General features: G+C 37.1%; 1 protein-coding gene across 3 annotated transcripts in view; it reads left to right on the top strand.

The window, feature by feature from the left end:
• The window catches only part of Hpse2 (heparanase 2 (inactive)), a 449,190-nt gene that overhangs the window by 247,385 nt on the left and 174,554 nt on the right, over positions 1-27,251 (top strand). For all 3 annotated transcript variants that reach the window (XM_013017680.1, XM_013017681.1, XM_013017682.1), the window contains 2 exons: positions 7,749-7,920; positions 22,607-22,654. In XM_013017680.1, the coding sequence (XP_012873134.1) occupies positions 7,749-7,920; positions 22,607-22,654 (220 nt within the window). The remainder of the gene's footprint in view (positions 1-7,748; positions 7,921-22,606; positions 22,655-27,251) is intronic.

Raw genomic sequence — 27,251 nt, 5'->3', positions numbered from 1 at the left:
TTGACAAGTTGAAGGGAGTGAAATAAAAAAAAAAAGGTTGACTTGGGACATAGTCTCCATCTCCAGAGTACTGGCCAAGGAAACAGGTGAGATGCTTGGTCACTGAGCTGACTGTCCAAGTGTACAAGATCAAATAGAGGGCACTAGAATTAATTATTATAATTAAATTTATACTTATACCTTTTCACCTTGATTTTTTTCTGTGGAAATGTCACCAGAATTGGGGAGATAGTGATTTATGACTATCAGTATTAAGTCAGATACAACCTCTTCACAGCCTGAGAGTAATTCAAAAGAACAATGGCCAGACATAGTTCTCACACTGTGTTCTCACACATGGATTTATTGCATTCTGGGATTTGAAGTTTTCATCATAATATGGCAAAGAAGGAGGGTCTTGTAAGAGCAGTTAGTTGGAATGTGACTTTCATTTTCTTTCCTCTCTTCTTTTTTCCTTTTTTCTTTTTCTTCTTTCTTTTTCTCAGGTGGGGACAATTTGAAAATAAAAAAATCAGCTAGTAATAGATAAGCCTAAAACAATTCAAACTAAAATAGATGATTGGTGGGATAATTCCTCCAGAGTTTAGAGGAATTTCTGAGTATGGAAATGTGTTACGTGAAATAAATCTTCAGGTGGTGTAGTTGATTTGGTGAAAGGCGGATGGCGGGAAGAAGGCAGGGAGAAGTACAGCATTTCTCTGTGTGTAATTATTAAGAACTTGCCCCTCCCCTCATCTTCTTTCCCCAAACCATTCTGAATACTTCAGAGAGGGAGCTAATTATATTAAAATGATATTATTTAGTCATCTGAGCTAACCAACACACAATGATCCTCATCTTTATCATATTGTGTCTCTTCAGGACTTAACAAAGCAAAAAGTCAAGAGGAAGCACAAAAATGGTGGGACAAAGGGTGAAGTAATTCAGCAGTGATATTTACTAGACACTACGTTGAAAATGAGCTATTTAACTTGTGGGGGAAGGAGCCTCTTTAAGGCAATAGGTAGCCTGTCAGTTTTATAACTTGTGGGAAAGAGGGTCAGGAGGAAAAAACTGGGAGAAAAAGAGGGTTGGGAATGTGGCTTAGTGCTAGAATGCTTGCCTAGCATGCATGAAGCCTTCAGTACCACATAAACAGAAAAAAAAAAAAAAACCAGAAGTGGTCCTGTGGCTCAAGTGGTAAATTGCTAGCCTTGAGCAAAAAGAAGCCCAGGAACAGTGCCTAGGCTCCAAGTTCAAACCCCAGGACTGGCAAAAAAAAAAAAAGCAAGAATTCATTTATAAGGAGGAAAAAACATACAGTCACTGATAAGAAAATACTGGTACCAATAAGAAGAGATAGAAAAATAATAAAATTCCTGAATTTAGAAATTTAGTAACATAGATAGTATTGGTAAAGTTTTTTGTAAGCATTTCTACAGATGATTTTTGAGACTCCAGTTAGGAAGTTTAAATACTGTCCCTCTTTTCTTTCAAAAGTGTATACACACACACACACACACACACACACACACACACACAAATGATGTCAATGAATATTCTACTCATCTCAATATACCTTGTAGGGTTTGAATAAGAATCATTTTGCTGTTTGCTTTCATTTGTTTTGCATCCACAGACATTTTCTCTTGGGCTAGAGTAATTTCCTTTAAGATAAGCAGTGTATTTTGCTCACAATTTTTCTGTTGTATATATTCAGCCCCTTCTCCTTCAGAAGAAAATTGCATGGACATCCTAGGTTTGTTTCTCCAGTTTTCTTGCCATTTGCTTCTTTGTAACCTTATCTCTTTGGACAGAGGTAATAGTTTAATCACCATCTCCATGTTTAGAGAGAGACAATAGAACTGGTCAGTTCTCATCACTCATCCTTCCCTATACCCACACCCTGTTAACAAGAATTTTATCTCTAGGGCAAATCTAGTATTCAAAAAAGCCAAGGTAGACATTTTCTTAATTGTTTCTTACAAAGTGGCTAAGCTTCAGTGACTTGCATACTTTTATTCTCCTTTGAAATCAGTGACTACTGAGGGCTACCAACCACTAATGTAAGGCATACCTAATATCAAGAGGTAAAGATTAAAATGTTTAGGATGTCAAAGGAAGACTTTCTTGATAGAAGATTTCAGACAGTTTTATTATGTACTATTAAGCCTTTCCCTAAATGCCCATAAATTGTAAACTCTATAACAGATTAAAGCTGAGTGATGATTGTAATGTTTTATAACTTTATTAACCATTAGTGAATTGAAGGTAAATGAAACAAATAATTTTGAATTTGGAACTCAAATAGTGGAAATATATAAAAATTTGATTCTAACTGTAGTCCAGAGAAATTGTGTTTTGGTTTTTTTTTTTTTTAGAAAGCTATACTTAATGATAAAAATTACCTTAAGGGGTTGGAGTGTGACTTTGTTGGTAGAGAGCTAACCAATGAGCAAAAGTGTCAGGTACTGAGTTTTAGTCCTATTCTTGAACAAAAAATACACTGAATTAATGCAATATCTATAATTGAATAGCCTCTATTTACATTATAAATTATACATTGGCTTCCTAAGTAGTTCTTCCCATTTCTACAAACAAATGAACTACATTTAATTAATTTTTGAATCAGTGTCATGTATTCATACCCTCACTGGATCTATTGTTTTCCAATGTATTTGGTTATGGAATTCAGTTCTCTGGAGCCTGTCTATTGAGTGATTTGATAAGCTCCAACTTCTGACCTTAGAAAGTTTAACCCGTAAGAGATGATTATTTTGGAAGAATAATGAGTGATTTTTACTCATCCACTCAACATTCATTAAACATTTGGACTGCAATTGTGTAGATACCTACATAATATATAAATATACATTCATATATTTACAAACTGTGTGTTTTGTGTGTGTGTATATATATATATATATATATATATATCAGTAATAGTCATGTAAACCTAAACCTAAGGTTGAACCATAGGCTTCAAACACATTGACAATTAATTATGAGGCTAGGCTCCAGATCAGAGCTTTAGAGAATTGTATTTTGCAGGAGGTAGAGGTTCAATATTTAGGCAAGGAGAGGAGGAAGAAGGAGAATGAAGGGAACAATTTCTTTGTCTGCTTCCTTCCTTCCTTACCTCTCCTTATCTGCTTCTCACCTTCACCTTCTGCCTATCTTCTCTGTACACTCAAATCCAAATGAATACTGTAATGATATTTAATCACTATTGCATTTATTGTGTGTGCATTATATTGGTGTGCTCCTGTTGTGCAAAACATTTGCTGAATATAATAATGTGGAAATTGAAGGATGTCCTTGAGCTCTAAGATGGTGTGGTGTGTGTGTGTGTGTGTGTGTGTGTGTGTGTGTGTGTGAGAGAGAGAGAGAGAGAGAGAGAGAGAGAGAGATCTCTACTTCTGGCTATTTGCTGGTTAATTGGAAATAAGAGTCTCTCATGTCTGCTTAAGATGGCTTCAAACCATTATCTTCAGATTTCAGCCTCCTGAGTAGCTAGGATTATAAATGTGAACCACTGGTACCTTGGTAGCTTCTCTCCCTCCTCCTCCTCCCTTTCACCCTCCCCTCCCCCTTCCCTTTCCTCTCCCTTACCCTCTCCTTTTCCCTTTCTCTTTCCTTCCTGGCCACCATGAAGTGAACAGACTCTGCAACATGCTCCTGTGCTATAATATTCTGCCTTACCTCAGTTTCAAAGTAATAAGAGTTGGCTGACAATAAACTAAAACCTCTGGATCTGTAAACCAAACTAAATCTTTTCTTCCTCTTAAATTGTTTCTGTCAGGCATTTGTCACAGTGACAAGAAACTGATTAACAAAAACTCTTGCCAGGCCTGCTTCTATAGAGCTTCCTAGAGTGCTCTGTGACAGAGTGAACATACAGAACAAAGACTTCCTGGTTTCCAGGAGTTTATTGCCTGAACCTACAGGCAGGATAAACTTTTACTAGTGAGCTATTAAGTCCTCCTAGAACTATTAAGCTTCTAAGCTGTTAAATCCTAGAACTGGAGAAACTCCTTATGATTTAAAAGGTTTAAATTATACATCATAGAAATTATTAAAGCAACAAATAATATGTGCAAAATATAAATTAAAGAACAAACCTGTTGATAAAGACATCATTTACTTTTGTAAGCACTTAATTAACCTTTGATTATTAAGGGAAATCAGTGATGTTTGAATTACATTATTTAAGTTCATTATTGTAGTGGAAAACCACATGTCACTTAAATTCCGGTTAGTCTCCTGGAGTGTTAAAGGAAGCACTTATGGGAAAACTGTCATCTGTGTGTAAGTTGGATGAATCATTGGTGAGATCAGGGCCTTCATTTGTTTTCACTGACAGGAGCCACCGTTGCAGTGCAATTGATACTTTAAGGAATATAAGACAAACAATTTTCTTCACCTTCTACTCATTTCTCAAACACCTGCCTTTGTTTGCTCACAACAGGATACTATGAAAGAGAGCACATCTAATTGATGTGGTCTAATAGCACCCTTTCCTGTTATTCTTAAATATTTTAAAATGCTTCAGTAACTTGTAAAAGTGAAGACCAAATCTCTAGATACACCAGTCATCTCAATGGCATGAGTGAGCTGTCGGCGTGAGGTCGGCAAGAGGCTGAAACATGATTTGGATATTTTTTTTAGTTTGGAGCTCAGAGTATTGAACATGCACTGGCAACAACAGTTTATATAAAGTGAAGCCAAATTTCACATCACTTTAGAAAGCCTGCGAGTCATACTCTTGGGCATATATTTAAAAGAGAATAAATCAATATACCAGAAAAGGTACTTGCATACCCATGTTGGTTACAGCTGACCTCACACCATCCAAACTGGACTCAGCCAATGTACCCAAGGGCCAATGAATGGATAAAGAAAATATGAGATAGATAAACACACACACAATGTATTATGTATTAGAATATTACTCAACCATAAAGAAAATAGGAAATCATGTCATTTGCAGAAAAATGCATGGGTCTGGAGATAATCAAATTGAGTGTGATAAGTCAAAATAAAAAGCCAAGAATCACATGTTTTCGATCGATTGTGAGGTAGAGACCTTAAATAATGGTGATGAGGATAATGGTAATTCTAATGAGGCATGAATGTGAAAAGGGTACTGTCTGAGAGGAGGTTAGTTATGGGAGGGAAGGAGGGATGAGGAGGGGTAAAGCGAGTCAAAGGACATTACATACATGTATGTATAAATATGTATATATGAATGCAGCACAATGAAACCCACTCAATGCTGTTTGAAAAGGGGGGGTAATAAGAAGAAAGAAAAGAAAGAGAATATGGTGTATGGGTGAATTTTTTTCTAAGTACCCTATGTGAATGTACAGAAATATCACACTGAAAACCCTTATTTTACAAAAGTTTGTTAACTCAGAAATAAAATTTGAATAAGATTCATTCCCCAACTAAGATTTACTAGCAATAAAGTTGACTTTAAAGACTCGTGAGACATTATTGTAACTATGTGACATCATAAAAAGGCAAAAACGTATACACAGAGTCAACAAACCAATGTTTCCAGGAGACATTTCTCATGAGAGGAAAGAGGAGAGGAATAAATATGGGGAGCATATTGATTAACTTATTCTGCGTGATATTGTCACTGTGAATGCATGATGTCATGCACCTTGCAAAGCCTATACTAAGACACAATCCACATATCACACCCCAATGTAAGTTGTGGGCTTCAGTTCCAGGGATTTAAATTCTATAGATATTTTAATAACATTTCAGTATTCAGTTATCAATACTAACGTATTTCACATGAGTAAAATCCTATTCAGAAAGTCATTGATTATACTTATATCTTAAAATGTTTCTCTTACGTTTTTCTTTAGTAGTTCCAAAGCTTTAGGTCATACATTGAAGTTATTTTGAATTGATTAGTGTGTTAGGTTAGAGATAGAGCTCTGGTTTTGATCCTCTACATGTGGCTATCCAGTTTTCCCAGCATGATTTATAGAAGAGGTGATCTTTGCTACAATATATGTGTTGGGTTTTTTTTTGGAGGGGGCATCTTTCTTGAGAATCATACAGCTATAGTTGGATTCTTACTTCTCTTCCCTTGTTCTTCGTGTCAATGTTTGTTTGAGTACTATGTTGGTTTTTTGTTAACAATGGCTCAGGAAGAATACATTTTGAAATCTGGAATGGTGATATCTCCAGTGTGTCATTTTCTTCAGAAGTGCTTTGCTTAGTTGAGGCCATTTATGCTAAACTATAAATCTAATATTTAAATTCCTTATTTTCCATCCCAGAGGTTGTTTTAAAAACTTTTATGCACTTTTTGGATTAAAGGTGGGGGAAAAGGTCTTACTCAAAAGTATTTCACTCCACTATTTAGCTTTTAATGAACATGAAGGTTTTATTTTTCCACTTTTTGATACAATGGATATCTTTATGAAAGTTTCCCTTCTTATTAATTTTTCTAGGCCTTGCTGTAACAAATTACCATAAACTAAAGGGCTTTAAACAATAGAAATGTACTCTTACTGTTCAGGAGGCTAGAAATTTAAAATCAACACATCAACAGATTTAGTTCTGAAAGTTCTGAAGGAGAATCTTTTCCATGCCTCTCTCCTAGCTTCCAATAGCTGCCAGAAACCATGAACATAAAAACGTATTTTTCAGTCCTCAAATTTTCCATCACACAGCAATCTTGCCTGTGTATCCATATATCTGTTATAAAAGACAGCAGTCGTTGTGTTTAGGGCCTACTATAATCCAGTATTAGCTCACTGCACTATCATCTGTAGGGACCTGTCTCCAAATAAGGTCACATTCTGAGGTTCTGGTAGATGTACATTTTAGGGGATACTATTTACACCAGCATACCATACATTATAAAATATCACCTAAAAACAATATAGGGATTGGTGGTTTTTCTTTTTCTTTCTTTTTTATTGTGAGAATACCGTAGAGAGGTTACAGTTACGTGAGTAAGGTGTTGGGTACATTTCCTATTGGACATTGTTACCCCTCCTTGGTTTTCCCTTACCATCCCTTCCCTTACCACCTCCCCAACTCCTCCCTCCCCACCCCTCAAAGTTGTAAAGTTCATTTTCAACATAGTGTCTTGTACATCTCATTGTTACAATGGGTCAACCTGTATCCTTGATTCAGCATTTTGTTATTTCCCTTCCCCTCCCCAAATTAGAAAAATGTATATACAAGATGCAGGGTACCAGAATCAAATACTGTGAAAACAGGGGTTGTATCATGAGGGAAGAACATACAAAAGAAACAGAAAATATCACATAGTACATTATAAGTACATTAAAAACAACAGCAGCAAAGATAAAACCTCTTGTGTCCCTATTTTGGGGTTCATTTCACTTAGCATCATCTTATGTGGTCATATGTGCATAGCTTTTGACTTTCTACTTGTCTGGTAAGATTATCCTAGATGAATACTAGTTATTGCAATAAGGGAAACCATAGGACCTATGTTTCTTTGGGCCTGGCTTACTTCACTTAATATAAAATAAAAAAGAATGACACTGCCCCATTAGTTAGGAAATGGAAAGACTTTTTATCTTTTTTTTTTAAGAGTAGTTTGAAAGTACTGATAACTTGACTTGCTTGTTGGGGTAGGTTCCTCAATTTAAGATAATCCATACCTCCTGTTTGATTCCTGCTGTTAAGGAAAAGACAAGATCTCTGGATGAAAAAGCGTTGGCAGAACCTCACCCTTCTCAATTCTAATTCAATGTCTATTTTTAATCTAGAGCCAAATAACTATCGGACGATGCATGGCCGCGCAGTAAATGGCAGCCAGTTGGGAAAGGATTACATCCAGCTGAAGAGCCTATTGCAGTCCATCAAGATTTATTCCAGAGCCAGCTTGTATGGCCCTAATATTGGGCGGCCCAGAAAGAACGTCATTGCTCTGCTAGATGGGTAGGTCAGATTATCTAGCTGTTCATAACGACATTATCCATCGAATGTAATGAAATAAAATACTTGCGGTTCTTTTTCTGGTTATTTTCAAACTTCAGAATAAAGGAGGGCCTTTTCCCACCGTGTCTTATCCCTTTCTAAATTAGAAATTCTTCATCAAACAATAGGCCCTTCCTAGTCAAAAGAGGGTAGCAGGGTGGGGAGGCAGACCCCAATCTCTAGCATGGTTTGGAGGGGACGCATTATGTTTTTTAAAAATATTATAAGGTAACAGCATTTCATAGCATCTTTTATACTTTTTTTGAAAGTGAAAGGGTCAGGAAACACTAACGTATTTGTAGGTTAAACCGCAACCGAACAGATAGATTCATTAGCAGAGAGATACTAGAGAATTGCTACTCCATGTTTTATGGAATTTTGACTGAATTTGACCACCATTTTGTAAGCATAGGCACAGATGAGTCACACTATGTTAAATGCTTGCTGACTTAGTCCTCCTAGTGGTGGACCTGGCTCAAATGGGAGAATGGAGACATCCATGAGGGTCTGGTTACACAGGGTCGGAGGAAATGCCTGAGCTGAATTTGTTTTCAGAAATAAGACAGAATAACGGTTAAAGGGAGCCATAGTTTTGTTCAAGGAAGGCTGAAGCTAGGAATCTTCAACATAAGGTCGGAAGTGGAGATTTAAGTGGAGCAGGAAGGGAAGGAATGATGTGGCTGGGGGTTCCAAAGGCTGATCTAGAACACAGTACCCTGGACACCAAGGCATATATTATATGTGGCATCTTGTCATAATATGGAACAGTAATGATTATTGCTACAAATTCAAGGAGAAATAAGATAGTTTAAGGTATTTTGTAGTGGAATTCACAGGCCAAGAGATGTTAGAGATATTCCATGCAAATATGAGATAAACAGGATATTTAGCTCCTGAATGTCCCTTATGTCTTGAGATTCTTGTTGCTCCTTGTTTTTCTGGTTACTTAGTCTCCATCTAGGCTTAAGAACATAGGCAGTTTTCTCTTTTATATAAGTTATTGATTCTTACTTTAACTTCTGTTCTTTTTCCACTCTTTTTTTTTCTGCCTGTTCTCTATTAGGAGCAATTTTCCCCTTTATTTCATGAAAAATTTTCATGAACCTCGTCCTTATTCAAAATGTAGCTGTGGACTTTTCTTTGCACACTGAGTTCTGAAGTTACTCAGTATAAATGTGATAGGGAAGAAGGAGATGGAGAGGTAGAGTTTCTTTTTTCTTGCTACAATTAGTAGGTGAGGATCACATGTATTGAACTTTACTTGCTTTTCATAGATTCATAATCAAGCAAAGCTAATACATAAAAGTATCATTTTAGAGCACATAGTTGTATTGTAGATTATTTTACTGTAATGATTTGATTTATGTGTTTTTATATGACCTATAATGATCTTTCAGTAGCATGTCATTGGGTCAACCATTTATTCATTATACAGATATTTCCTAACAACTCAAATATTCCAGGTACCATATTAGAAACTTGAGAAATTAATAATAAAAATATCCATTGCCTTCATCAATTACTTATGAAGTGAGAAGGTGACGGATAGGCATTGCCCAACTAATCTTAAAACTTCATTTGTGGTTCTATGAATGACTATAAGGGCTGGGGGGTTAATTAAATTAACGAAATGGCATATAGGAGCACAAGAGTATCTGATGGGTAATGTATTGGATGATTAGAAGTAAAGAAGACAGAAAAGGAAACAGAAACCCTAGACAGAGCAGTGAACAGTAGCCCTGTTTTTTTTTTATTTTTTATTTTTTTTTGGGTCCGGTCATGGGGCCTGAACTCTGGGCCTGGGTGCTGTCCCTCAGCTCTTCAGCTAGCCTTGAGCTGAGCTAGCTCTACCACTTGAGCCACAGTGCCACTTCCGGATTTTTTCTTTTTGCTTATGTGGTGCTGAGGAATCGAACCCAGGGCCTCGAGCATGCAAGGCAAGCGCTCTACCACTGAGCCACCTTCCCAGCCCCAGTAGCCCTGTTTTTGTTTGTTTGTTTTTGGCAGAATGGAAGGCATGTATACAAGAAGTTAAAGATGACAAATGACTAGGTTTGTTAGAGAAAGTTAAAGTTAGAAAAGTGACTAGGGTCATGTTACATAGGGTTTACAGGCAGGATGAAGAGCATTCATACTGTAAGTGTGTTCAGGCTATTCGCTTTCCACTTTTCTAGTTGACTCCTGATCAGTCCAAATTCCAAGATAGGTATCAAAAGACTAGAGAAAATCCTTTAGGGAGAGGGAAAAAACTTAGCAACATATTTTCCTTTTATGTCTCAGGGTGGGGGGTGGTTAGGAGGAAGGAGAATTAGCTTTTTAATGTATGTGCACTAAATATAATATATAGTGAAATATAACTAGAAACATGTAAACGTCCCCAGAAAGTTGAACTAACAATAACAAAAATGTCACCTTTCTAAATGACCAGCTATGTCATTTTTTTCTTTTCTTTTTTTAGTCTCCCTGGCTATAGAGATATAATTTTACATAGATGTGATTGCTGTGTATGCTTCATTTTGAATTCTGCATTTTTTACTCATTGCTTCATAGGTCTCTGATTCCTGCATATTTCTCATGTTTGGCATTCTTCATTCTAATAAAATATTCCATTGCATTAATGTACCAAGGTCCTCTTAAGTATTCTCTCACTGTTGGGCATCTGGACTCTTTCCAAGTTTTGCCTGTAATATACAGCACAACCATAAACATCTTTATACAAATAGGTTTTTTATTTCTTTTGAATTATATCCTTGGGCTATATTCCAAAAAGTCAAAATACATGATGATTTCTTATGGCTGTTAGTATTTGCTGCCAAATTTCTGTTTAGAATAACTTAACCAGGTTGTAGGAAGTGGTGTTTCTGAATGTCATTCTTCCCAATATCTCACACACAGCAATAAGCAGTGTCAAGTTTATTAATTTATTCTATTTAAATTAATGCATGATTGTGCCACATGACTGTTTATATTTGAATTCTGTTAACCGTGCAAAGAGCTGGATATTTTCACAATCTTTATGTCAAACCAAACGTAACCTAACCAAACCTAAGTTTGGTTAATAATACAATTACCAATTTTTTTGTGAGGCCCCAGAATAAGACTATTTTCAATTCAGTTCATTCCTTTGTTGCTGTATGCAATTAGTTACTAAGCACTGATATTGATGACTTCTTAGAACCACTCACATCTCATCCATCTTTTTATTTTCATTGTATTTTATTTTATTTTTGCTGGTTGTGGGGCCTGAACTCTAGACCTGGGCACTGTCCCTCAGCTCTTCAGCTCAAGGCTAGTGCTCTACCACTTGAACCACAGCACCATTTCCAGCTTTTTTCTTCTGTTTATATGGTGCTGAGGAATCAAACCCAGGGCCTCATGCATGCAAGGCAAGCACTCTACCACTGAGCCACCTTCCCAGTCCCCATCTTTTCATTTTTAAGCCTTCACATTTTCCTTCTTAAATTGTTTCTCTGTATCAAATGTCAAACTCTAATAATATTTTCATATGGACTTCTGAGTAGATTTGGAAAAAAAAAAGAGTGTAACGTATGATCAGATCCATCTTGCTTGAAATCAAATCCTTTAAAGCCTCTGACTGCCTACATTTGCATCTAACGAGCTACTATATCATCTAATCTAGGCTGCTTTCCAGCTACATCCAAGTGTAGGTGCACATTTATATTTTGTGTTACTTGTGTAGAATATCACCCTCTTCTCTTGTTTCTCCTTTTCCCAAAGCCCTCTCTGACACGGTCAGGTCAGATATTTCTATGGTCTATCCTGGCTTTGAACAGCATTTTATTTTTCTGCAAGGTAGAGCACTTATCAGGTTCACAGTATAGCTGTTTATCTACATGCCTCTATTTTTAAAAAAACATTTTTTAAATTGTGAGAATACTGTACAGAGGAGTTACAATTACATGGGCAAGATAACTATGTGCCTCTCTTAACAAACTGTAGACGAGGATCAGAATCCTGTCTGTTTCATTCATTCCATATTTTTAGAACCTAGGAATATGGTCGGTATCTTATAAGTAATTGTTTGAATGACTAGTATTTAATCTTACTTAACAACTAGCTCCAAGTTTATCTGGCATAAAAATGAGTAAGCTTGGCTGTGATATTGAAGCATTGCAACTCATTATATAATAATGTGAATGAATTATGATATTTTCATAAATCATAATGAGTAGCTTTAGTTTTATAGGGACAAGACAATTCTTAAGGTTGTTTGCATAGTAGTTATAGGACAAAGAGCTGTGATGAGACATGAGAACAGAGAGACTCTTCATGTTTGTATCTTCAGGAACTGTCATGCTGCCTAGAAAAGGGAAAGTGCTTAACAAAGTGCTGGTCTTACTGTTTTCATTTTCTTTCAGGAACTGCCCACTGATTTTTATCTAAACACATAAAAAATGGTTTTGCATGGTTATGTCTTGCATAGCTTGCATGTATCATCTATGGAATGAAAATTTTATATTAATCCATTACATTTTTTACCTTGAAGTATATTTCATTGTTTTATAAGATTATTATAATCACTGTTATAATGAATAAATTCTACCTATAGAGATCCCAATCAAAAGAAAGACTTATTTAAGTTCTGTGAATTCAGTAGTAGAACTAGAACAATATTCAGTGTTACCAGATTATTAATGTGAATAGATAGCAAAGACACGGGCATAAGAAAGAAAAACCAGTAGCATAAAAGAAAAGTTAACTAACATAAATGAACAATGAAACTAAAAAGAACAATAATTTAAGTTGTCTTTTTAAGATTTTTATTTTAAAATCTATTTTTAAAATCTATTTTTATTTTAAAAATCTATCATTCGTATCTTTACAAAGATACATACTTAGAAGTATGTGAGATACTGCACTTATAAAGTGAAATCATATATATTAAAAAGTATACAATTAGAACAGAAATATTTTGGAGCTAAATATGTACTTGATAAATTTGTTTTATAAGATTTAGGCAATGCTTTCCTACATGCAGCAATTGTACTTCTGTAATAGAATACTTACCTAATTGATACTGAATAGTTTTAAAGAATAGAAGCCTACCTACACCTGTGCTGATGAACCCAATCCCTCAATAATTAATCCATTACCTCTTAAAATCCATCTACCTCTTAAAAGTACCACCTCCAAACAGTTGCATTGGAGATTAAGTCTCTGACAAATATTTTTGGAGGGACACAGTTAAGTCACAGCAAGTACTACAAGCACAAATAGATAAAATATTGACAAGTTGGACTTGATAAAAAATTAAGAACTTTACACATCTAACAACACCATCAAGAATGGGAAGTAGACAGCATACAGAATGGGAGAAAATATCTGCAATTCATGTATCTGGTAACAGACTTGCATCCAGAGTATCTATAAAGAATTCTCACAACTCAACAATACACAGAAAAATAACCTAATTAAAATATAGGCAGAATTGACTTGAATCAACATTTTTTTCCTAAGAAGATAGACAAATGGCACATGAATAGATCCTTAACACCATGAGTTACTAGGGAAATGAAAATTAAAACCACAATTAATGACCACTTCATACATGCTAGGATAACTGTAACCAAAGCCACACTATAGCATGCATTGGAGAGCATAGAGAGAAACTGGATCATCCCCAAACTTCTGGTTAGAATATAATATGGTACTGTTGCTTTGCTTGCAGTCACTCAAGAGGTTAAACACAGCTACCTTGTAACTCAGCAATTTCACTTCAAGGTATATATCTAAAAACAAATGAAAGCATAGGTCCACATGGAAAAACTTGTACACAAATATTCATAGCAGTACTATTCATAATAGCCAGAATGGAAGCAATCCAAATGACTACCAACTGATGAATAAAATGTGGTATGTCCCTACACTGGAATAGTATTAAACAATAAAAAGAAATACAATATTACATACATTACACACATGTTACATACATGAATGAACCTGAGAAATCTCATGCTCAGAGAAAGAAGCCAACCAGAAAGGGCTTTATATAACTGGTTCTATTTTTTTTAAGTTACACATTTTTTTATTGTGAAAATACTGTACAGAGGGGTTACAATTACATGGGCAAGATAATGAGTACATTTCTTATCAAGCATTGTAGCCTCCTCCTTTGTTTCCCCTTCCCATCCCTTCCCATCCTCCCCCCGTCCCCCCACCCAATCCTCCCCACCCCCCCAACCAAAGTTGTGAAGTTCATTTTCAACATAATGACTTGTACATCTCATTGTTGCAATGGTTCCACCTGTATCCCTATTTAAACGATTTGTTTTTCCCCTTCCCCTCCACAAATTATACTGACATCAAATACAGTGAAAGCAGCGTTTTTTGTTTTGTTTTGGTTTTTCATTTTTGGTGCCAGTATTGGGACTTGAACTCGATGGCTCATGCTCTCACTTGATCTTTTTTTTTTTTTTTTTTGCCAGTCCTGGGGCTTGAACTCAGGGCCTGGGCACTGTCCCTGAGCTTCTTTTGCTCAAGGCTAGAATCTACTAGTTGAGCCATAGCGCCATTTCTGGCTTTTTCTGTTTATGTGGGACTGAGGAATTGAACCCAGGGCTTCATGAATGCTGGGCAAGCACTTTCTCACTAAGCCACATTCCCAGCCCATAGCTGGTTGTTTTTATTTGAAAGGTCCAGAATAGACACTCTATGAGGAAAAAAAGCAGAGTGGTGGTTGTTTAGTGCTAGTGGAGATTATAGAGGGACAGAAGGTGATTGAGCACTTAACAGGTATGGGGTTCTTTTGGAAGTGATAAATATTATAGAATTATATTGCATTAATGGTTTCAAAGTTTTAGGATAACTTATTAAATTATATATATATATATATGGGTGAATGCATATTTTGTACATCTTATCTCCAAAAGATACCAACATTCCAATAAAAGAATTGGCAGATAAGAAAATAACTCAAGCAAAGAGCGCTGGTGATAGAAAAATTGAGATAAAATATTACTTGAGGTAGAGGATCAATTCAAGACAATCAAGATATACTCAATTCAAGAGTTCCTGTAGGAGATCCAGGTCCATAAACAGGGAAGAAACTCAAGGATACAGAAAATAATGAAAACATCTCCAGTCTTGACAGTGTAAAAATAAAAGGAATGTTGACAGATAAAAAGAAGTTCAAAGGGGAGAGGAGAAAAAATATAGAAGAATTGACATTCTCATGCTTCGATCTAGGCCTTCACAAACCACTCTCTAGCCAGTGAAATAATAAATGAGGAGAAGCCTCTGAACTTCAATGCATAGAATTTGCTGCACTCTTGGTACAAATGTCTTATAGTAGCACTTACTTAAATGTACTATGAGATATCAACATTATATGGACAGCAAAAAATAAAAAATAAAAATAGCATGTTCCATGGCCAAGAAACTTTGAGAAATACTGTGGTCCATACATTTGTTGAAACAATCATGACACCTTTTCAAATTTTGAGATAGTTTAGAACACGGAAAAACTTCCCCAATGAATATTTCTCACTCCCTAACAGCAGTCCTTGTAGAAAATCAGTATGGCAGGATGGTGAAGAACATGCACTTACGGAGCTAGATGAGACCCAGGTTAACCACTATTTAGATGATTTTGAAGAAAAATCTCAGTCTCCTCATCTGTAAAACTGGGCTGGTGAAATTACCCTTTTCTTAGGTGTGTTGTGAAAACAAATGAAGCAATGAATATAAAGTGCTTAGCACAATGCCTAGCACAGCCAAAGAAACAATAGCCACATTTATAAAGAACGGATGTCATTTTGGTGTGTGCCAGTACTGGGGCTTGAACTCGTGGCTTTGCGCTTTTGCTTAGCTTTTTCTCCTTAAAGCACTCCACCGCTAGAGCTACATCTCCACTTCCAAGAACAGATGTATTTTAAAGATGGAAAAGACAGTCTTCCCTCTCCCAATACTCTCTCTTTTTACCTTTCCCTAAAGACAGGTTTTATTTATATGTTATTGCATAACATGTGGATCTAGGCTTCTAACCAGATCCGAGAACTGAGGGAGGAAAGAAACTGGGAATCTTAGCTTGAATATGTCAGTATAATGGGGGGAATCACACATCTACTTTCTGCCTAGAAACTTGCTTCTGCCACATCCTCGCTTGGAGAGGAAAGCTGTGCAGCTGGGGACAATTTGGTGCATGCAGTAATTATCACAGCGTTAGTCCTAATAATTGTTCTGTTTTATTTCAACTATGAAAGTGTTATATGACTTCACCAAAGTATAGGCAAAGAGAAGAATGTGTTCTTTTTAGACTAAAGCTGTTTCATGCTCATTAATGGAAAAGCATTGGCTCATGCCCCTAGCTGAGAATTGTGTTAACAATCATTACTTCTACATTTTCTTTGTATTTATTTATTTAGCCTGGCACCAATTTCTTTGCTGGCTGGACAAGCAGCATAATTCCTTGCCCAATCTCAGGCTTATGAGTTATTACTATTATTGAAGATGTTTCTCTCTGCCTCAGACATCAGAAAAATCAGTCTGGGATGGGACTAAGAAAGAACACTGGAAAAAGAGGGTGGCATTCTGAAACCTAGACTTGACACTTTACAAGCCAAAAGGTCTTGGGAAATATTCCTCTTCACTTTCTTCTTGTGCATTTTCTTCCCTCTTCTTTTCTCATGATCATACTTTCTCCTCCAAGAACATTCTCTGTGCGTACTGCTAAGATCAGAATTTTCCAGAGGTGGGCATAGGATCTTCCTGAATTAGATGCACCCAGCAGGAGTCTTAAAATGCAGTAAGTTCTTAAGATCCAACTCAAGCCTGATGGACCAGACTGTGCGGGGATGAGACCCACTCATTGCCATTTTCAACTAAAGAACAAAAATACCAGGTGATTCTTTGTGCCTTAAAGTACGGACAATCACTACCTTGCATTATAAGTAGAGCAGTTTTTACGTTTACTTTCTAGATCACAGAATGGGAAGTGAACATATGATAAACTCGCAAGCCAAAACCAGGAAGAGAAAACTCATACTTATTTAGTGCCAGCAGTTTCCCCCGCACTGCCCTTAATCTCTCACGTGTATTCCCTTGGTACTGCTTGCAACATCTTTGGTAGGTTCTGTTCTCTCCATAGGACATGCTTCAAGAAAGTTAAGCAACTTGCCCAAGGTCATACAGTTAGTAAGCTGATCTGCCATGTGCTAGATTAGGTACCTATCTTCCTCCTGGGCTTATTATCTATCTACACTCTGTGGTGCTGCTCTTCTTAATCTTTGGCTCTCAACTAAGCTACAAAATAAAATAGAAGCCTCCTTTACCAGAGGCCCATGGCATTTACTCTCATAAAGTCAGCTTTGGCTTTTAGAAAGTTTGTTTTTCTGTGTGAAATTCATAATGACATCCTGCTGCATTGTTCCTCCTTCGCACCAGACTCCATCGCCAGAGAAAATCATACCGAGTGAGTCAGTTATAAGCCTTCTTTGCTTGAATCCAAGTCTTTACAACTTCCTCAGCAGCATTTTGAATTGTCGAGCCATGCCTATCATAATATTCTAACCAGTCCCTTCCAGCTCCAGCCAGAGCCTTCCAGCTGTATTTCAACATCCCTCGTCTTTCCCTATTCTCCTCCTCCCTTCATTCTAGTCAAGCAACCCTATCTGCTCCTCCTGTATTTGTTAGTCTTTCACATGTGGCTCTGTCTGGTTCCAGACATTTTCCTATAGTCTTTTCTCCTCCAGCTCCCCACTGGCAGCAAATTGGCTTCATCTTGGGAGCCAGTTCCAGGTAACAATGCTTGGCACTCTCTCTTGAGAAAGAGTCTAAGGCCAATTCCCAGACACATGAGGGGGTAGTGAGATATTCCCAGTATCTGCAGAAGCTCAAGAAAAGAAGCAGCAGCGTCATGCAGAGCACATCTCCCATTTCTGCATGGTGAGAATAAAAAGCTTAGAGTCAGAACTGTGTTTGAATCCTGGTTGTGCAAGGTACTGCGTGGGTGGTCTCCAGCTAGTTCTCTAACTAACTATAAAATAAAAGTGACTATACCAAACTTACAGGGTTGTAAAACATGTAAACTACCTGTCAGTGAGGACGTGGTAGGTGTTTTTTCCTTCCTTCAGTTAGTATCCTCCTTAAAAATAAATCTTGTTAATATAACTTAACAAGAGAAATTGGCTGGGGAAGTCACGTGCATCTCAAATCAGCAGATAGAAGTTTATCAAATAAAGGGAACTATAAGCCCTCAAAGAGAAGCCTATGCAGAGGCTTCACAAAGAGCTATGCTATTTATCAGCATATATAAATGTTGTGTATAAGTAGAGTGGGAAGGGGAGAAAGAGACAGGAATGAGGGACAGAGAAAAGGGAGAGAGAGATTCCAATATTTCTGGTTTTTTGATGTGGCACCTTGTATCCTAAGTGTGTGTGTGTGTGTGTGTGTGTGTGTGTGTGTGTGTGTGTATAATTAGCCATGAGAAAGCTGAATGGGTTTGGGCCACATGGAAGATGTCTTTACATTTGCTGTTCTTATAGAATTCAACTTGGTTTATGGTAACCCATGATAAAAATGTTTCTAGTTCACCCTCCCCCCTTCCCCGTGAATCCTGGGGCTTGAATTCAGTGTCTGGACACTGTCTCTGAGGTGTTTGTGTTTTGCTTAAGGTTAGCACTCTGCCACTTGAGCCACAGCTCCAGCTTTTTTCAGTGCTTAATTGGAGATAAAAGTCTCACAGGCTTTCCTGCCACAGCTATCTTCTAACAGCGATCTTCAGAATATAGCCTCCTCAGTATCTAGGATTATAGATTATAGGCATGAGCCACCAGTACCCAGATTCCCTAGGCTTCAGAAAGAATAGTTTTCACATCTGCTTAATGCCAGTTATATAACCAAAGCTTCTTTTTGTGAGCTAAAAAGGTCAGGATGCAGTACTATTATAGAAGTATGCACTCAGTTAGACATCCAGCATCCCTGTGAAGGATTTACCCTCTTTCCTGGGAGCAAAATTCAGAATCCAATTTCTAGGCTTGTCTTTTGTAATCCAGCAATGGAAATCAAACCCCAAAGACCATGCATAATGATGGTCCTTATTATGAGAGAGTTATGATCGGCCCTGGGAGAGAAGCAGCAGCACTATGGCAGATTCATCATCAGTGCACGTGGATGGATGACAAAGCAAAGGTCTCTAGGCTTTGGAGTCCCCAAGGGAAGGAAAAGAACTCTTAGAGCCAAAGGTATGTTTTGTTCTTTCCTATAGCAGCAGATTGTCTCTGTAGGAAGAACCCCCAGGACTGAAAAGTCTGCCTGGTACTGGCTAACTTCCTTTGAGGTAGGACTCAGTTCCTTTCCCTCTTGTTACCCTTCTTTGCACAGCTGGAGGTGAGCATGAAGGAAAATGAGTCTGTCATTTCTGTCATCATATGATTTCTGTCATCATAAATCAGAAATAGAAACAGCCAATGTTGGAATAACAAAATGTTTCTTCCTTGTCAGTATCTACACACTGGGTTGTCTTCAACTGGCATTATTCATAGATTAAATTAAGAGATCAGCCTGGAAGTGGGTTGAAAATCTTCAGATAATTCCACAGATTAAACATAAAGCTCCTCTGAGAAGGTGTTTCAGGCTGGACAGCACCACTCTTGAGATGTTCCTGTGGCTGAGATATCTGTGGCTGTGTGGAAATGAGGCATCTCTGTAACTTGAGCCTGTTTTCTGAGACACAGGCATATCTAAAAGGGGAAGAATCCATCAAGAAGAACTGAGAAAACTAGGATCTTCTTGGACTTGATGTCTGTCACAGTGCCAATAGGTACATAAAAGCAGAGTCTAGAAATGATCTAGAGACAGAAGCCCTGATTTTCAGGGAAGGGACATGGAGTTGTGGGGGTACCCTCAACTTTACTGGCTATGGAATTTTGTCTAATCAGTTTCTTCTGTGGTGTTATTTCTGTGGTTAGCTTCCCTTTATTTCTCTCTCTCTCTCTCTCTCTCTGTGTGTGTAGAGGTATCTCCTACTGGAAACAAATGGTATTTGTTCCAATAATGATTTTCAAAAAATAAAGGTGTAGTTGGTTATCCAGAAATGCATATTTTATTTGACATTTGATTTTTCCCCTCAGATTAAGTGTAGAAATGCTTCTAAGTGCTTAGTCTCATCATTTTGCCAAGAGAGGAAAAAAAATCAATGTGGTGGTGCATGCCTTTAATCCAGTCCTCAGGAGGTAGAGGCGGAAGCAGGAGCTGGAATTCAAAACCATGCTATCCTAGGCTATATAGTAAGGCCCTGTCTTAAAAAAAATTTTTAAAGAAAGAATTCAGTTTTTTAAGCAATTTTCACTTTATTTAATATTTAACATATTTAATAAAGGTGCTTACTTAAAGTTAGCTAAAACAACTTTTTTACTGCTTTGATTATTCTATTAAAGTTACCATGATGATAATATGATAAATGTTTATAACCATTAAACATTTGTATTTGAAATAGTTTTAAAACTATGACAAAACTATGATCTATTTTGCTAGTTTGAGTTTTTAGACAATATAAGGTATTTGGTGAAGACCTGGCTTTACTTTCTTGTCAGAGACAAATTCCACAGCACCATGTTAAAAAGCTTAAGTTTCTCATGCACTAAATTCCTTCTCATGTGATAAACTTTTAGACATAATTGTAGAAAAATTATTCTGTTCAATAGACTTTCTTTCTGATTCCTGAGCTAGGCATGGTTTAGTGATTACAACTTTTATGGGATACTTTAATATATGATAGACTGAATAAATGTTCATTCATTAGTTCAGTTTTTCTTAATTTTCTTAGCTCCTTCCAGATAAAGATTGCCATGATTTTTATAATGTTCCAAGTGTATCTTCTAGGATTTCTAATTATAATTTCATTAAATCCATAAATTAGCCGAGGAAAGATAACTGGTTTTTTTCTCTACATGATCTTGATAGGTCTTTTGATTTTAAAGTGCTTCTATGTAAAGTATCTAATATCCTATTTATGAACTGAACATTTTCATGTCAATATAGATCTTAGGAATTTTTTGACAGCTATGGGATATAGTAATTAACAATTTAAATATCACAAACACTGTCATTGTCCTATTCATTTTTGGCATTACTTTTGATAATGGAAGATTACTTAAGGAATTAGTTAACTTTTATAGCAGAACAAACTCTCCAATGCATATGAAGATCTCTACATTAGACTATAATGAAGTTCTAGATTCTAGTTTTCAATACACATTATGGGTTTGGGTTTTTTTTTTAAGGTAAATACATAGTCATTGTTACCTATGGCTCTTTCCTTCTAATTCTTTAAGGCATATTCAGGAGAATTGACTTAAACTCAGCCACAACAACACCAGAAGTCCTCTGCTGGAGTGGAAACCAACAATCCTCTCCTCTAACAGAGCAGCAGTATTCAAAGCCTTCCAACTCTGCATCACCAGCCAATCTTGCTAAAACTCAGATCCAGTCCTGACACTTTGGGTTATGTTTATGTTTAAACACAGAAAAACTCCAACAAACACAAGATGGATGACCTAGCACTATTTCATAGTATTTTGTCGCCTCTTTGTTATGCAAAGGGATACATGGATAAAGGCTGGATTTCTTAGCATCTCAGGATAGCATTTAGAGATCTGGCCAGCCTGATGTCCTGTACCGGCTTGACATCCAGCCACCCCACAGCTCACCTTGATTGATCCTGTTTTGCTTCTCAGGGTGAAAATCTTACTCTCCTTTCAATGCAGCATTCAGTTTTATGTATGTTGGGAAGTTTTTCTGGGACTGTAAGTCTTCTAACATCATACAAAGTAGAGCTACATCCTCTCACAACTGATCCCATAGCAGTCAGCTTTTAACAGTAGCACAGCACACAGCAATGTGTCTATGTGTCAGTCCCCTGTGAGTCTTCCTTTGGATACCTGCATTCAGCACGTTGTCTTACAAATAAGCCGTGAAGAGCACCAGTTTGTGAGAGGACACAAACAAGAAAAGAAAGGGCTTAAGACATGGATCATTTTCTGATTAAAACAATAGTGCCACAAGACAAAAATTCAAAGTTAATGTTGTTTTTGATTTTGGAGTTAGACTGTCTTTGCTTGCCTCATGGAAAGTAGCTTTCAGGTAGATAGATGATAGATAGATACATAGATACGTAGATGGGCAGACAGGAAGGTAGATAGATGAAACAAACCAGTACAAAACAGTTGAATGTGTGGTTCAAGTGATAAAGAGTGTCAGCTAGTAATCACGAGGCCCTGAACTCAAACCTCAGTATCACCAATAGATGAATTCGTAAATAAGTAATAGATAAATTAGTAAATAAGTAACTGTTGATTCCCCCTCCCCCGCTTTCTTTAAGGACAGAGGACTGCAGATTTCAAAGGCATCCATTGTAGTACTTTCTTAGTAGAGACTAGAGTTCTTAGACTCTGGTACTGATAAATTTTGATTATAGAAAAATCAACACAAGAGCCATTGTTTTGGGGCTTGGCTTGGGATGGAATGGGTTGACTGTTGTCCTAGGGTCTTTTCACAATTGTGGCTGTAGATTCTCAGAGAGAACATAGCTGCTGGAAGATGGGCCAGTTCTAGGTCTTGGTTTGTCTTTGGACCCAGGGGATGTGGTTTACTTTATGTGGCCCTACCTTTTGTTCTCTGTTCCTTGCAGATTCATGAAGGTGGCAGGGAGCGCGGTGGATGCAGTTACCTGGCAACAGTAGGTATTCATCATTTTTTGCTCTTACTTTATTATCAGCTGCTTTGAAGCCAGAGATAATGAGAGGTCACCAAGTTTAGAGCTGGCATTTAATACGCTATCCTTTATGAAAAAGAAAACATTGAAAATTAACACCAAACTTGTTGCTTTAGCATTTGCTGTGTCACAGCTCTATAATTTTATGTTGTTATTTTTCAAAACAACCCCCCCCCCAAATAAGCAAACAAACTCCACTGACACATTTTAGCGATCTGGACTATTATGTACTCTTGAGCTCATCTGTCACGAGGGAAAGGTGAGGGAAGTCGAAGCTTGCCACCTTGTCTCCTCAGGCTTTTCCCTTGGGAATAAATTTCCTTGCTTAAGAGAGGAAGTAGTTTTAATTGCTCCATATATCATGTGAAAATAGAGACACTTTATTCGACAGCTGTGGTGTTAATTAGCACCAAGCTATTCACTAATATGAAGCAGGTTACAAAACAGAAACTATGGAGAGAATGAGGCGACTCAAGAGAGGCGATAAACCTCAGCACTCCAGAGACAAGCTTCTGTTAGCCCAACGGTAGCTTGACTTGGCAGGGTAATTCTCTGATATGTAAACTTAAATACTCTTTTAGGCTTCTTATGGCGTTTGGGCCAGGATGGCCACTATTGGGTCACAATATTGGACCAGCTTTTGTCCTTGCTAGCCTTTAGTTACCCTAGCCCTTCCTGTTCAGTGCCTACACTATCTTGTCTGACCTCTGGTTTAAGTCAGTCATACTATCCATTGGAGATCATTGACAGGCATGTAAGAGAAAGAAGAAGATGTTGTTTGATTTTAGTTCCTTACATTTGGCAGTACTGGGTGGGAACTGAACTTGAAGACTTAGGTTTGTGAGGCAGATGCTCCACAAACTTGAGCCATGCCTCTGGCCAGCCCCCTTTTGTGTGTGTTGGTTCATTGTCAAGTAGGATTTCAGTTGATGCCTGGGCTGGCCTGGGCTGTAGTCCTCCTGCTGTGTTTCTTCATGTCATTGGGGATGACATGTGCCACTATGCCCAGCCATTGTGCTTCCCCTGTATCTGGGGATACCAGGCAGGTACCGTTGTACACTAAAACTGACATGCCCATTTTATTCTTTTCCCTAGCTCTTTGTTTTTTTTATGGCACTTATAATAACTCACAGTTCCTTTTTCTCATCACTTGTTTTTGAACTTTGGTTTCTCTAGAGTGGCACTTCTTCAGTTCTCCAGGTACTTACTAAGGTGATTGTACATTAGGTGTTCCCTGTGGAGAAATCCATGATCATCATAATAACAATGTTCCAGAAACTTCTCTCCAACTTTATATCTGCCTTACCAGACCTGACCTTCAGAACCATCAAGTCAGGCAGACACTGTTTTTATTTCTGTTTTCCTACAGCTTTAGGAAGCTGTAGAAAATCCAAAGACAACAACAGAAATGCCAAATTTCTGGACTTGGGGTTGGGTCTCTCTCGCTGTAAGGGCTTTATCACTTTAACTTGTATCGCTTTGACAAGACAATATCCTTTAACTGAAATTCTACCTCAGCACTCGGACCAAAGACTATGTGGATAATGTTGCAGAAATGCCAAAATCTGAAGAATTTATAGGATTTGTAAGGAGAGATCATGAGATCAGAGTAAGAAAATTACTGGCTAAGAATATATGGCTTCAATTACCATGGCTGACAGGGAAAGATCAGAGAAAGATTTTTTTTTCTATCTTCAAGCACTTTCCCTGGCACAAATGGAATAAAATGAGCCTAGTAGGTTTTTTTTAATATAATGGAGAAATACATTTTAATAAACACATTTTATTTATTGGCTACTAAAAATCATTGACCAGGTCTCTAGATGATCATCAAGTATTTGCACCTATGCCAAAAATACTTCCCAACGCAGGAAGAGGGTTGTGTTTCTTTTGGATCAGCACTCATTCGGGGATGAGTCGCACCTGGAATCTACCATTTATCCATTTTCATTCAAGACTTGGATAGTCATGGAAGACTCCCAGGAAATCCTAGCTAAGAGGACTCAATGCAAAGCAGAGATCATGTCCTGTTTCTCCAACCCTGAGAAATGCTGAGCTAGACATTTCTTTAAAAATACAACATAAAGGAAATCAAATCTCTGTGGTTCAATGATTTTTATATAGAAGCTCATGCTCTTGGATTTGTTTTATTCAGAGGAACAGAATATACGATTGGATCATTGGTTCCGCCTATCAAGTCATGCAGAAAACCCAGCAAGAAGTAGAGAGATGAAGTTCTAATGACAAGTATAGTGGAGGAGCTAATATCAGAATTCCCCTCCTCTAATTGCAGTGGTGATGTCTGTACATTCATTTTATAACACAAAAATTGTTGAGCGACCAAAGGGAGATAGAAACTAGAGAAACATTATCAGTCCTTGAAAGAAAAGTAGTGAGTGGGGGCTGCTTTTATATAACTTTTTCACTGGGGTTACCCAACAATCCATGCAGTATCAGGTACTTAGAACACAACGTACGTGACTGTATTGGCATTGGGTGTAAGAAGGGGTCAGACACTGGGATTTCAGGGCAGAAATCTCAGAAAAGGGGAACCTCAGGGGGGAAAAAGTGCCAAACATGCATGTATACTTCCTCCCTCGACTCTTTGATCCCTGAAATCCATATATTTACCAGGAGAGAGCCTGTTGGGAAGCAACAACTAGAAGCTTTGAAGAAGACAAAACTGAATAGAGATTTCAGGTGCTCTCTGTCACAAGAGAGACAGAGATTGGATTTTAATCCTACACGTTGAGTGTGACTTCACAAACACTTTGTTTCCTCCAGTGATGCCTAAAGGAGTTGTACCTTAAGTGTACATTGTCTGCCAGGACTAAGACGAAAATAGAACCCATACAGATGTACCTAAAATGTGAGGGGATTCCTTCAGCCTCCTGTGAGTTCCAGAACCAATATGCTTATGTCCTTATTGCATATTACCTACATTTCCAGAACACTAAATCATTACTAGACCTGAAAAGAAAGAAAAATGGCTCATCACCAGGGGAATAAGTAATCATTGATCCAAACATGAGAATTAACTGGTCAGGATTTTTAAAGAAGCTACTGTAAATAATCAAACCATTAAGGGCAAAATGTCAATATTGAGTGGTTACATAGGAAATAGTTGTGAATTAGAACTCTAAGTATGTCTGTGAGCATGATTCCACTCCTGACTTCTATAAGATCAACTTTTGTAGCTCCCAGTGTAAGGGGGAAAATGTGGTGTTTCTCTTTCTATGACTGATTTATGACTGGTGTCACTTAACAAATTATCCTCCAAGCTCATCCGTGCTGCCACAAATGATAGGATTTCATTCTGTATAGATGGATGAACAATATTGTGCCAGCAAAGTACTCTTTAAAAATGAAATAAAGATGCTTTTGATCAATGAATGCCAGTTGATTCGTGATACATGAAATGCTAAGGGAGTACTTCTGACAGAAAGGTACTAATACCAGAAGGAAACTTGGATTTTTTTTTAAATAACAAAGAGCACTGGAAATGGTAAATTTGTGGTCAAATATAAAACATGATTTTTCCTCTTTAAATAACAATGGATTAATAAAAACATAAATTGTATCACAGGCTTTACAATATATAGAGGTAAAATATATGGCACAAATATCATAAAGAAAAAAATATTGTAAAGGATGAAGAAGAGAGAAAGCAGTACCTGAGATTATACTGCAAGGTTCATTTCCATGAAGCAGACAATATTTACTCTAAGACTCTGGCAGGGCTGAAAATTGTATTTCTAGAGGAATCACTGAAAAAAAATTGGAAAAGTATATAACTATAAAGCCATATTAGGACTAAGGTAGAATACTAAGGAATATTCATTTTGAACTAATGGACATTTGTATACATTCTTTTCTAATGTATATGAGCTTAACTCTTGAACCACATCTCCTCTTCTAGCTTTTTACTGTTTAATTGAAAGTAAGAGCTTCACATTTTCCTCCTTGGGTTGGTTTTGAACCTTGGTCCTCAGATCTTAGTCTCCTGAGTAGCTAAGATTACAGGCATGAGCCAAAACTCATTTTTTTAAAAAAATTACTCAAAATATTCTTTTTTTCCATTCTCTTCCTTTTTCCTACAGTATCTTCTCTTTTATTTCTGCAGATATCAATTTTGGTTTTACTTTATATCTTTTCTCCATTCATCCCCTTTCTTCCATTTTCTAATAGTATGTCTCTTTATTACTGTTATTTTATAGTTTCTTCATACTATTTATATATAAACATACATATGTTGACAGATATTATATATGTTTTATAAAATGGATATATAAATGCCACCATTGCAATCCATAAATGCGTGCGCTCGCGCGCGCTCGAATGTGTGTGTGTGTGTGTGTGTGTGTGTGTATTCTCCCTGACTTTCTGATGACCTGTGAGTCACTACTCTTAAGAGAGAGGCATAAAAAGCTGGTTGGATTGTTTTTCTTTTTTTTTTCATTTTATTTTTTTTTGTGACCATACTGTACAGAGAGATTACAATTACATGAGAAAGATAATGAGTACATTTCTTATCAAGCATTGCAGCCTCCTCCTTTGTTTA

The sequence above is a fragment of the Dipodomys ordii genome, unplaced genomic scaffold (genome assembly GCF_000151885.1).
Source record: "Dipodomys ordii isolate 6190 unplaced genomic scaffold, Dord_2.0 Scaffold36, whole genome shotgun sequence".
In the NCBI taxonomy this organism is placed as follows: domain Eukaryota; kingdom Metazoa; phylum Chordata; class Mammalia; order Rodentia; family Heteromyidae; genus Dipodomys; species Dipodomys ordii.
This window is presented reverse-complemented; position numbering and strand designations above follow the sequence as displayed.